Here is a 13819-nt window from a genome sequence, read left to right as displayed (position 1 = left end):
CAGTGAAAATTATAAACACACATTAAAGTTTTAAGAATAATTAAACTCGAAATTAAAATTATCTAGTTTAGATATATTTTAGGTGAAATTTGATAGATGCTGAGTGTATGCCTTTTGAATATGCAAATGCACATTGCAGTATTGTTGTCTTTTTATTGTATGTAACCTGTATGTGCTGATGAATAAATTATAAAAAATACATTAATGCATCGAGTATATCAATACATTTTCAAAGCATCGGATCTATTCAATGTATCGCATCGTAAACATCGATGTATATCGAATATACCTAATAATTCAAGGTCCGGGTTTTAGAAGATCAGGCATAACGTCGGGAGGTGGCAGATGAAAAATCGACTACGATTCTTTCATTATTGATATTAACTTTATTAGTAATAAAAGAATCGATGATTTTTAATATTAAAATCCGCCCGCTTTTTCGACTTGGCGGGAGCACTGGCGTGTCCAAGATTTTATTTAAAAATTGCTACGAAAAATACAGTATTAAATTCAAATTTTCCAAATTGTTACTGCGTTATGAATATTTTTTCAGTCCATCATTGTACTGAGCATTATTTCTTTCATAAGTGTTTTGATAAATAATATATAAAATGTGCTTGCCGAAATATACGAACTAAATAGTTCTCTTATTCTGTAAAATGTCTGATTTTGTTAAATGAAACCCAAATCTCAATACTGTATTGGTTTTTATTTTAACACTCTGTACACACATGGAGTACATAATATGAGGGGAATGTAAATACATATACAACTTTAGACCATATCTGTAGTTACCATAAAGTACATACCAGTCTCCTTGTTAATATAAAATCCATTGGATTTTCAATAAGTACCTTAAAAGTACATGTTACAACTTAAATGCTTACAAAACTTAATATATTTTAAGCTTACAAATAAAACTAACTATATCGCTTTTGGATCGAAAGTAATGTTATATTATTCAAATGGCCTTGTCAAACTTTTTGAACGGTGTGAATATAGCTTATTTATATAAAGCGGAGTTAACCTCGCACGATAGACAATTTGCTCTATGCAATACGCGAAAACTTCACATCGATCATCAAGTTTGACACGTCTGGAGTTTATGGTTGGTATGGCTCAATACCGAAAGCGATGCAGCTAGCGTGTTCAGACTAGATTGTATTAACTAAATAAGAGCCATAGAACATAATTCTGCAGTCTACCGCTGGTTCCTAGATCAACAGATTGGGTTGGTTGTTTGGCCCTATTTATATAGAATTTATTACGAAACCCTACACAACGTTATTTTCAAAATTAGTAAGACAACTTATTTATACTGATATCGAAGAACTTAAACTTCTGATCACCCTGGGAACTGGGATGCGAGAAGTAAATAATATAATTAGAATAGAATTTTAGACTTTAAACTAGCGAACTATTGAAAACTTTTAATTAGAAAATGGTAAGTTAATTCTATGGACGGACATCTTACAATGATAAATGAAAGGGCCAACAACCATATTATTACAAATATAAATCACCACAGACTAAGATAATGCCGCGAAAATAAGGAGCTTCACAATCGAGCAAATTTCTAAGCGGTAATCACGACTTGGACGCTGTCCAAGTCAGTATCATTGAAAAGGTTTAAAACGAATTATGAAATCTATTAGAAGGTTAGAATTAACATTTGAAAAATGCAACACCGTCTTGCTTCAACGTCTTAACTGACAGCTGTCATTCAACTGTCAATTCTGTCCTTCCTAAGTATATTTTGTATCTTTTTAAAACAACTGTACATAATTCATTACGTAGGGATTGATTATATCGAGTAATTTTTAAACAGTCAAAAAAATCATAACTAAATACAAGATAAGATTCAATCCAAATTCGAATCTAAAGATACGGGCTGATTGATATATGTACAGTTGTTTCGTAAGACAAGATTATTTTCTTATAATGCACGCACGCATTTTAAGTCTTCCCGATTAAGTGGATAGAGTGAGATCAACCAAACAAAATATGGCTAAATATTGAAATGATGCTGACCTTAGATTCTACTTAAATATATTTTAAGGTCAGAAAATTGGTCAATCTAATTTTTGATCCATTTGGTACCAGTTGCCTAGGCGGAGTCGCGGTTTATATCACTATAACTAAATAGTCCTTATAAAATATCACTTGTCATCCACCACTCTTATCACTGGATTTTTTTTGCCTTTTTGAGTATTAACCTTAAATAAAATGAACACACGGAAACTAGCGTATCTAGACAATTATATGCAGATGGGCCTAGCGATATGGGACTTGATGAAAACACGTGTAAATAATATTGCTGTCCTTTACACTACAATACATAAAGATAGAGATAAAGAATATTTTTTATTGCAAGTCATTGTTAACCCGGGTTCTATTAACCAACCATTCGTAATTACTGCAGTCGTTTCGGCTTAAAATCAACTCGGGTCTGTTCTTAGAGATAAATAATGAAAAATAGTTGTATAATAGAAGATAAAATCTAAAATAAATTCATTTATAAAGTATAATAGCTTAGAAGTAAACATTTAAACTGCATATAATTGCCTCAGTGTCTCAGAAAATGTTTCTATAGATCTCTCTCAGCTGTCAGTTCATTTTGCATTTAAATCGATTTTTAGCAGACACCGAAAAACATTTTTCGTACAAAAGGATATGAACTTTACTTTCCATATAAAACACTAATTCCGTATTTCACAACCATCGACCGCTATTGATATTTATATAACAATTACGTCCAACTGGAACCAATTTTGCAAAATACGGATTCGACTCGTCGCTTTCCGTTAATTTCACAAAATCGTGTTTTTATCGCAATAGATGTCGCGTTGCTCAGTTCCACACAGTGATTCCAATGGTAGATTCACTCCACTTCGCATTCAGTTCCAGCCATTCGGGATTGCGAGGGGAGGGGGATTTGGCACGGGGAAGCCTTCGACCACAATCTGAGATCTCCGCTTAGACACCCCAATGTTTAGGCTACGAATGGGACATCGCTAATAACCTTAATCCATGGAACTGTCCAAATCATGGCGGTCTAAGAGATCTCAAATGTGGTCTGGGACTACTTGAGGCGATGTCTCAGGCATCGCTAGTGCCGGGGTTCGGCTCTTCTTGCGAACAGCCTTCCTGTTCTTCGCTTGATGACTCTTCATTCGACCTGAAAACAGATTATTTTGATGCTAAATATTTATTATTACATTTTAAGCTCACCCTTTAGAACTACTACAGCTTGCTTAAAAAATAAACATAAGTCAGTGGCGCTACAGCCCTTTTATATCCGGGACTCAAATTTTTGTGTCTGTTTCATGATCATTTTCTAATTGATTGCTCTTCTGTGCCTGATACTCCGATTTTTCATTCCGTAGAATTCTTACATTTCCTTAGTTGCTACTAATAAAGTTCACCACCAAGAAAGGGGGAAATTTGACCCATTTCAGAGCAATAAAAAATAAAATGCCATATTTGTATGTATAACCCAACAGGTAAATTTAAATATTTATTTACTCAAGTGACCTAATACAAAAATAACAAATATTTCAACATCACAAAAAATATATCGAATTAACTTTAATTACTATATTTTATTAGCTGGCATCACTGTCTACTAATTGCAGGTATAGTAAACATTTTTAATAAAATGAGATATTATCTTTACTTGAGTGTGTTTTAATGTTTGTGATGAAATGGGCACCGAACTTAATAAAATGTATACAGTCACTAATAAAATGTATGTATAGACTCAGATATTCAAACTCACATTGAAATTGAAAATTGTGCCTGGCGAAAAAGGTTTACCATCTCTGATATGTCAAAAAATATCTGTCAGAATTCTAGAGAATTAAAAATCGGAGTATACGCAGATAACATGTTGGGTCTAGAGCAAGCCGGTTTTGTCTCGTTTTCCTTCACTGTTCAAGCTAAGTTGAGCGCATGTAGAAAGTTCATTTGTGAAGAGCACTTACTACCTCAGGGATGAGATTACACGCTGAAGCCACCAGGCCGCATACAATGTTTGTTAATTTAGAAGTATATAAAATGTGTATACCTATGTCCGTGTGGCGGAACGAGATGGTCAGGCGAAGAGGCGCGGCTACTGCGCTCGCTGTGAGCTTCACCGTACGAATTGTCGGATGTTAGCTGAAATACCCATTTAAAATGAGAATAATTACTCAAATGGCCTATAAATGCAATACATGTTTCTAAAACCTATGAGTGAAGTGTTTAACTATATAAAGAATAGCATAGTAACAGCGGGTTTTATAAAAATACTAGCTGCCCAACCGAACTTCGTTCGTACTTCTTTTTCGTACATAACAACATGGAACATTTTGCTATGCCCAGAGACTACGATTTTTCGTATTGAAAAATTTTAAGTTTTTCTGTGATTTTTCTATATATAAATCTCAGAGTTCAAGTAAATAAAAAATAAGGGTTGATCGTAGAGGGTAAATGGAAATTAGGGGTTGCATGTATCTATGTATGCTAAATCATAAAGAAATAAAAACAAAAAAAATTGGGGTGGACCCCTCTCATCACTTAGGGGGTGAAAGATCGATAGTAGCCGATTCTCAGAATAACTGAATAAAAAATGTATAAGAATCAGTCGAGCCGTTTCAGAGGAGTGTGAAAACGAACATTGTGACACGAGAATTTTATATATTATGTATATCTTAATATATATATTTCTTGTGTGCGTGTGTATGTGACTGAACTCCTCCTAAACGACTAGACCGATTTAGACGAAATTTTTTGTGTGTGTTCAAGGGGATCTGGGAATGGTTTAGATTCACAATTTTGTCCGCTGGACAATGTTTTTTTAATTAATTTTCAATTTATTAGTTGTTGTTGATTTTGGAATGTTTTACATTGGATCCGACAGACGGCGCTACCATCGCAGTGTCAAATTTTAAATAATATTCGAATTTGAATTTTAGTCTGTCCCGAAATTTAAAAAAAGTTTTGTTATCATTGTGTTATATCGTGTGTGACCATGTGCTGGATCGTTAGATATTGTCATAACATTTGAATAATAATTTTCATCAAAATGGCTTATTAAAAATTGAAATTTTGTAATTAAAGACGTGTAGACAGGACAACGTCTGTCGGATCCGCTAGTGTTTACATAATTACCAATGTGAGCGGATGTCTGTTCCGTGCGGGCGACATCGCGGGACTGAGCGCGCGACTCCTGGCTTCCTCAACGTCCAACTGCAGAATACTCTCTTGACTGCCCGTGAACTGAAAACAAATCCTGTAATGCTAATTCTGATAGCAGAATTGAACTAGGCCTCGTAGTAATGACGTCATAGTGATGTAACTGCAATCTTTAAGGCCCCTCGACACTCGCGGTAGTAGCTAGTATTTATAATATCAACGTTTATCAATATGGGGGTAAAATGTAGGTTTATTTGTTGTATACCTACAAATAAACTTTTAGTGTTTTTATAAGGATAGTATTTAATTTACTGATCGTACTATCGCGTCAAGGGCGAGAACGGTAGGTGGTGGGGTGTGCTGGAAGCACACGTAGGTGTCAAGTTGATTTGTGCGTGTAGTACTCAGAGTCGTCAATTAAATTAACTAGTATCTTTACTATATTATGCAGATCTTTTCGATCTCATAACATTCAGTATTTCTGCCAGATCTCTACGCTCGCACAGAACATTCAGACTCCCAGAACCAACATTGGGTTCCGCGAGCCTCTTCACATGAAGTTTTGCTTTGGATTCTTCCACTAATATCTCACTTCTCTACTGCTTCATTTAAGAATAAGTCAAACTATTAATGTCCTAAGCCTATCTATCTCCTTTATTATAGCTACTAGTAAGTTCTTCGTACTCCTAATTTATAAATTTTGTGCTGTCATGTTTGTTTAGCATTTCTTTGTATCTTATTCTTTATCAGTGAAATTTTTGTGGATATATATTTTTTTTTATTGTAAATAGATGTTCTATTTTGTTTCCATAATAAATCAATTACATAATTAATTGGTAGCAATAAAATTAGTTTAAATTAGTTAAATATTAATTCAGTAGATAATATAGATTACAATATGTTCTTAACATCCCCCACATAACATATGTTGGGTAATAAAGATAATATTGATATTTTACTACCATTACATAGAGTGATTTAATTACATAAATATATATTACTGTAACGAGATAATTTCCATTGGAAAATACAAATATTTCTTATAAATTTTTAATAAATTGAAAAAAAAAACATTTATTTACTAGCTTGTAAGTAGTAGTGTAGAGTAGTTTAAAAATAACTTTCCATCAAAACATCGCGCGCACTAATCTTTGTTGTTTTTATGCGACTGCGGCGATTGTTATACTTAGAAAGAAAAAAAAAACATAATTCGGAGATGCGACTATGAGTCATGGTTAAGCAACTACGCCAATGCTTAAATACTAACTAAAATATATAAAAATTAAACAAAAACTTACTACAAAGCCGTAATACTTGAGTATGTCCATCTTGCACATGGGGCAAGTGCGGTGTTCCAGTAGCCACGGATCGATGCAGTTCTTGTGGAAGTCGTGTCTATAATTTAAGAAAATATATTATAATATATTTAATGTAAAACAAAACATAATGCAGTTGGTAACTAAATTAACTTTGCGTCATAATTTCCAATTATAGAAAAAACCCCCCATTTACCAATCTCAGGCTGAAACCAGTTTCTTTTCATCACAACATAAACACGATTTGACAGACAGAGACGAAAGAGTGCAAATTAAATTAGAACAAAGCAACAAATATTGCATAATTCCAAACAAAGAACAAAAGAACGAAATATCTATGATAACAGTGAATGAGTGAATGAATGTTGAGTGAAACGTCAACAGAAAAATTACTTATTTAGTATCTCACTCACTCACCTACAAGGAAGAGATCTTAACGTTTCCGACACTTTGTAAGGCTCTATACAGATGGCGCAGCACTCACCGTCGCCCTGCACTTCCTGGAAAACACCAAAATGTATTTAAAATAAAGGGATCATGTCTTATACTTAATTAATATTAAAGAATAGGTAATACAATATTTTTGTTTAAAAAATAAGTAACAAATTCAAAGTGTAATTATTTTTAAATATTTTAGAATTATTTATTTCTTAATCCTACAGCTAACATAGATTACATATAATAACAAACAGATACATGTAGCATGTACAAATAAAGCCAGTGACGGAATACATAATACGTTTTACTATAAATAGGTTCAAACAATTATAAAACGAAATTAACAAATGAAAATTATTAAACACATTTAACTAAGTGACGCCTAATTTGTCTGTCTTCACTTCAGTCTGTGAAGGTGTGTAACTGGGGTATGCTCATGATGTAGGAGAATTGACTTGTACATATACTGTAGATCTATTTATATACACGAAGTGCTGAACTTTAAGGATAATACAAAATACTTATAAATTTGAATTTTGAATAACGTATAGGAACAAGTGTTATTGTAGAATTGGTGTCATAATAACCATTTTATAAATCGGCAAATTTTAAATTTGTTCGTAATGGTAATAAAAAAAAATACTTAAATATAAATAAATATCTCTGGTATCCTTTATTGCATAGAATGGCATTGTTATTTCTCTTTTACATTGATCAATGCATTAACAATTTATCATGTATTCTATTGTTTTGTATAAGTAGGTAATAATTGTTAACGGTGTTTTATTTTATTGTTTTATTATTTTACGTGTTTAGCTTTTGTGTATATGTAATGTAATTGTTTAGATATTGTATTATTAAGTCGGAGCAGTAATTATACCTACACTAAATTATACTGGCCCATTTTTCGTTCATATTATACACTGATAGTGAGTGCACTAAAATCTGTACAAGAAATATATACATTATTTTACCTAAAGAAAAAATATTTGTTGACTAACATTTTTTTGCAGGTTTTGCATTGTTCTGTAAGCTTCTAGTATAGTTGCAAAAAATAAAAGGTTAATTCATACATTATTTATCAAACATGTGTGTATATTAGATAATTTATTACTAACGAGCTATGGTATAAACATTTGTTACATATTTATAAATTCAAACCAGTAGTAACAAGCCATATTAAATAGAATAGTATTTGTTTACTTAAAAGGGTAACTTATTATAACTTGTTATTAACGACACTCGTCTTATTTTTAAAGTTATTTAGTCCTTAATTATTTATAAAATATCTGCACAAAATATAAATTGGAAATTTTTAAACCACTCACCCGGTCCTCAGTCTTCAGGCTTTTAACTGGTATTTTCGACAGAGCCTTTTTCGCGGCGCAGCAAAGTCGCTTCTGAAATAAAACATCAATCTAACATTCGCCATTCCACTCGTATCGACACAGAATAAAAATATAATTAAAAAAACAAATCATATAAGGAATTAATTGCTTTACAAAATGGTCTTCATAAAAGCTCTTGTTACTTCACAGTCTTTAAAGAATATTGAATTTGGATGAGTTTGAATTAAATGTCAAAAAAATCTCGTTGGAGACTGATTTCAATCAAAAATATCTGTGTGTGTATTTTGTAATTTAAAGATGACAACTACACTGATCATTGTATATACAGTTTCAATATAATTCATCTCACGATATTGATCAATAATTGCGTAACAATTTAACACACAATAAACTGTGTATACTAACCGATAATCTGTCTTTAGCGTGTATATATCTGAAGCGTTGTATGTAGTAGAAGACCAGCCACGCTAAGGAGATTACCATCAGCACGATAAATGAGATCGAGACGAAAAGCACTGAAGTCCTGAAAGACATTAAAACATTAGACATGAAGTTTGTTTTGGTCGTGTCTTGCATTAAATAGGTAGTGTTACCCTAGTGGGCGACTCTCTGAGGTAGCATTTAAGTCGTATAAAGTATCAAGCAAAACATCGTAAGGAAACCGGCATGCCACCAAAAAGTGTCATCTAAAATCTAAAAGAAGGCTACCACTGATCACCTTCTAATAAGTAAAAAAGCAATGATCATGAAAAAACATAGAAATATGAGCGCAAGACAAAAAGGTTTTTAAATCAAATGCGGCCATATTACATTTCTATTATAGCTCTTTTTGTATATTGCGGGATGTCTTAGTTTTAACAATATATTTTTTTTAACATTTTACAAATAAAACATTAGCTTTATAAAGATAATTAAATCAATCTACACTATTACTGTTTATGGTAAATTGCGCTGTAATGAAAAATTATAAATCAGTAATTAATTAAGCTTTTTTGTGTTAAATATAAATCAAAAGCCACTGAAGTATTTCCGAACCAATTCGCCTAAGTCCTTCAAGAAAAGAGCGTACAAATTCTTAAGAGGCCGGCAACGCACTCGCGAGCCGTCTAGCATCGAGAGTGCATCGCATGCAGTTCCATGGGCGGTGGTATCACCTAACATCACGTGAGCCTCCTGCCCATTTGCCCGCTGTTCTATATTAATAAAAAACGAATCGGCGCCATTATGCCTGCGTTAAGCAAATATAATTTGTAAACCATACTTACTTATTAATATTATTATTGATATGTGTAAAAGTTTGGCCTCGCACGATGGCGATCATAACTCGAGTTCCATTGTCCACCAGCCGAGTGATTTCCGCCCCTTTCCACTTGTATGTAAATATAGCGCTTATGTTACCTGAAACATAAACTTCATAGAGCCTAGCGTTCATAGACAATCAACTCTGCTATTTATAATCATTGAATTTTGACAGATCCCTTACAGATCTGTGTCGCAAGTTTGACATATGTTCCCTAGTCCAGTAAATGATATAAAAGATGTCTTGAACTATTATTGTTTTTATTATCCGGCGAGTGTGAAGGAGTCATGTAAAAAATATGTCATTAGGATCGGACAACAATGCGGTAATAGACAGTAATAGGTTTGCTGGTAAGGTAATTATTGTTAGTGGTAAACTGCTAATCAGGCTTATGGCTAAATAGACATTTCCAATAATTGCATTATATGAAGAGCTCATCCCATGCCATATTTATGGTGGGCTAATGAGATCAGAGCTAGGGTTTCATTGCCAAGGTCTCGGTGAAATGCTTATCAGGCACGTTTGCTGCGTCAACAGTAGTGTCGTATATCGTATGTCCATTTGCGGTGGCAAAGGTGTTTTGTTTTCAGATAAGAGCTAATATCGAAATACAGTTGTTGCTAGTTCAGTCTATGTAATCATGCTTTTGGAGATGAAGGTTAATTCTAAAAACTCATATTTGGTCGAAAAAACCGATAGTCGTAGCAGCCGATGACTTTGTTATTAAGTACCTAACATACCCGCCAGGACCTTTGATATTGGTCAATATAACGGGTATGTTATTTCTAAACGATGTCGTCGTAAACGGTTTTGATTGTAGTGTTACATATAAATATGTCTAAGATCCAAAGCTGACATTTTGTATAGCATCGGGCGTTGATAGTAATCCGACAAATAAAGTCAATCATAATACAGAAAAAGTCCCTAGGTTACTCTGAATTTTGAACATATAATTAACAAATAACTACTACGTTTAAATCTCTTTTGATAAATCACATTATACATTAGACAATGCAATCTGAAATACAGCATACTAAGTAAAAACATTGTTATGTTTGGATAACTAATAACACATGTTTAACCTTAAAACTATCATTTACAATTATTATTAGCATTTATCAAATAATGGTTAAACGAGTTCACATTTATGCAGATGTCACGAATCACGAATGAAACGCTCAATAATTTTAATTACTTCGCAATCAACAATGGTCGCGTTTGATCTACTCGTAAGCCCTATTCAATTAAGCGCGCGTGTCGCGTGTCAATTGTCAAATTACGCGCCCTTTAACTGTCAAAAGGAGTAGTGACTGGCGTGGGAAATTAAAATTTAAAAGGTTTCTTCAAATTTTATTACAGACTAACGTGTTAGTATCGATGTTTGTCAGTGGCTTGCGCTGATTAAATAGTTCATATAATTTTTCATATGTGAAAGAAAGAAGATATAGAAACATAGTTAAGCTTTTTTCGCAGTCTTAAAAAATCACCTAATACCCTGAGTTAAACGTTCAAAAATGATATTATAAATATAAATTAACAATAATCATGACCTAATTATAGAATTATCTAGAAATAATATAAACAAACTCGTATTAAGTTAATCTGTTTTATACAGAAAATTCGTCACATGGTATTTATTTCAATGTTTTACTTCGACATTATAATAGTCTCTAGTCTCCTTATACAAGAAGTCCTGATTCAGTTAGTATTTTTTTCCCCAGAAGACATAAATTCCAATAACTTTTGAGGAGGAGTTAAAAACAAAATAAACATTCAAGCATTAAACCCAAATGCTTTTGGTGAATCATTGGAGTTGCGTCTCGCTAGTCGTAACTCGATTTTGTGGTTGCTGGCAATAATTCTTGTATCGCTATTCCTTGTTCTAGTCATTATTATGTTTTATTAGATTGATATACAAACAAACAAACGTGCCAAAGCAATATATTGTTGCTGCGAAGTATTTCTAAAATCGATAATGCCACGGAACTCCAACAGTAGGTACATTAGTAACTGGATCATATAGCAGTTCTTACATAGTATCGTACAAGTCTAAGTATAGACCTAAACTCGTCCTTATGTAGGTTATTATCCCATTCTCGGATCGAACAAGTTGGCTAGATATATTTAAAAATACTTCTATTGTATTATTCCTCTGAACTGTAATCGATCGTCGTTATGAACTCTATTCTTCACATTTTTTTTAATTGTCAACGTTTTTGTTTTGTGTGTCCCAGCTGTCACTCCAAGACAGTATAGGTTCGCTGAAAATGCAGTGTTGCTGGTGACAGCAACTTATAGCTTAGTTCAGTTATGTTTTTATGAATCTATGTATTTCCGGCTTTTATAATTGTGTCCATCAAAAAAATCAATGTATATTTTCTGTAAAATCGTCACATATTTAGTCTAAAAGGGGATCATATAGTCAAAGGTATTTTAATAAGACGGTTTCTAGGATACATCATCTAAATCATTTTAGAAGTGATTTAGATTATTTTTATCCAGAATCTGTAAACTTCTGAATTAATAGTATAAATTAAAATTTGTGATAAAGTAATTTATATCCTTTAATATGCATATAAGTTCTGCGTTTGAATGACTATTGTTGAAAAAGGTCTAATTCTAATTCTTATGTATCAAAATTCATACAGAAAAAAATATAAACAAATAAGGCTTATTATAAACACATATTGACGTACACTCATCTTTATTATGTTCGTAATTTTGTAATATACTTAATCATATATGATAAAACGTAGATAAATAAGCCTGATAACCCAAAAATATTATGCTATCAGAGACTAGCATTAGCATATCATTTTCATAAAATTTCGTTATAAATGTTCCTAACATGCAAATCAATAGCCTCGCAATTCCCAAATGGGAATTATACTCGTATAAAAGTAAGCAATGGACTTTTCAGTGTGCTTTAAAAAGTCTCCTACAATGAATGAAGACATTGTGTGGAAACCTACTAGCCTATTAGATAAAACCAATTATCACCAAATAGAAGCAGAAATACGCGAAAGGTTTTTTCTATCGTGTCCCACTTATTAACTATTCAGTATTGAATCAACACAAAAGATGAGCAAAATTGGAATAAAAAAAACATATGTGCAATTCACACATGGTAGAAGTGAAACCTTCAAAAACATTTTTTTTATTATTAATCATATATAAATTAATCATTTTCCATTATCTAAATGTGTGTGTTCTTTTAAAACAGTATATTTTAATGATAAATTTTAATTTATAAGTTTAATATACATTTTTAATTTGGGAAAAACTAAAACATCGAAAGTTTGAAATTCGATCAAATGAAAAAGCGGCAGTAAAGAGAGGCTGTATAATGCCTGCTATCTCATTTTCTCCCACGTTAAATCATATGATGAATTGATGTTTCTGTCTCTCTTTACCGCTGCATCCGGTTTGAAATCACGACGATTCGAAAGAAGTTTATCTATCTCATTTTCTCCCACGTTAAATCATATGAATTAATGTTTCTGTCTCTTTTTACTGTCGCTTTTCCGTTGCACCCGGTTTGAAATCACAACGATTCTAAAGAAGTTTCACTTCAAAAAATTTTATTCGAAAAAACCACATCGAATCCAAAATAACGTTTTGAGTTCATGTAAATAGCTCCCTGTGTATAAACGCCTAGTTTACATAACAGTTTATTTAATTAAGATTACATTACTAAACATTAGATAATATAGATTAAGATTACACTAACTAGATGTAAGGAATCCGTACTCACGCCCATTGTCAGTGGATAATTTCATTTTTTCTAACATCGGTGTGTCTCTGTCGTTATATATGAGAACCGCCGACGCATTCGCCTTCCAAGCGTTCTGCACCTGAAAGAAGATAGTCAACTAATTTAATTCAAATAATCATTTAATTCGTCAATTGCTTTATACACCCGAACCAGAGCTAAAACCGAGTAAAATCATAAGAGTTTCTGAACCTATTTGGATTAGATTTACATGAAATTAAATTGGTATTAAAATGCTCTTTGTTTTCTTCATTGGTTATCAGGCATTTAAATCTGCTAGATTCTTTAAATATACAGTCAAAATCTATTATAACGATATCGAAGGGAATACTCATATTTTGGTCGTAATAACCGACACTCGTAACAGCCGATGACGTTGTACCTATTTAACACTGAAAACTTAAAATAAATGAAAAACGGCTTAATGTAGAAAGTTAGCAATAGTTTAATTGCTTTTCCAAGTAATCTC

At 32.4% G+C, this 13819-nt stretch overlaps 1 protein-coding gene across 6 annotated transcripts in view; it reads right to left on the bottom strand.

Moving 5' to 3' along the window:
• Nucleotides 1-690: 690 nt before the first annotated feature.
• Nucleotides 691-13819, bottom strand: part of LOC110999394 (protein goliath-like) — a 56245-nt gene continuing 43116 nt past the window's right edge. For 4 of the 6 annotated variants that reach the window (XM_045628739.1, XM_045628743.1, XM_045628741.1 and 1 more), the window contains exons 4-12: nt 13309-13432; nt 9544-9676; nt 8684-8801; nt 8258-8329; nt 6909-6991; nt 6474-6570; nt 5152-5259; nt 4067-4158; nt 691-3178 (exon numbers count right to left, since the gene is read on the bottom strand). In XM_045628739.1, the coding sequence (XP_045484695.1) occupies nt 3100-3178; nt 4067-4158; nt 5152-5259; nt 6474-6570; nt 6909-6991; nt 8258-8329; nt 8684-8801; nt 9544-9676; nt 13309-13432 (906 nt within the window). In that variant the 3' untranslated portion in view covers nt 691-3099. The remainder of the gene's footprint in view (nt 3179-4066; nt 4159-5151; nt 5260-6473; nt 6571-6908; nt 6992-8257; nt 8330-8683; nt 8802-9543; nt 9677-13308; nt 13433-13819) is intronic. The other 2 variants (XM_045628742.1, XM_045628744.1) reach the window with 1 other exon arrangement.

The sequence above is a fragment of the Pieris rapae genome, chromosome 6, assembly GCF_905147795.1.
Source record: "Pieris rapae chromosome 6, ilPieRapa1.1, whole genome shotgun sequence".
Taxonomy (NCBI): Eukaryota; Metazoa; Arthropoda; class Insecta; order Lepidoptera; family Pieridae; genus Pieris; species Pieris rapae.
The sequence above is the reverse complement of the archived record's forward strand: the minus strand, read 5'-3'. Positions and strand labels throughout refer to the sequence as shown.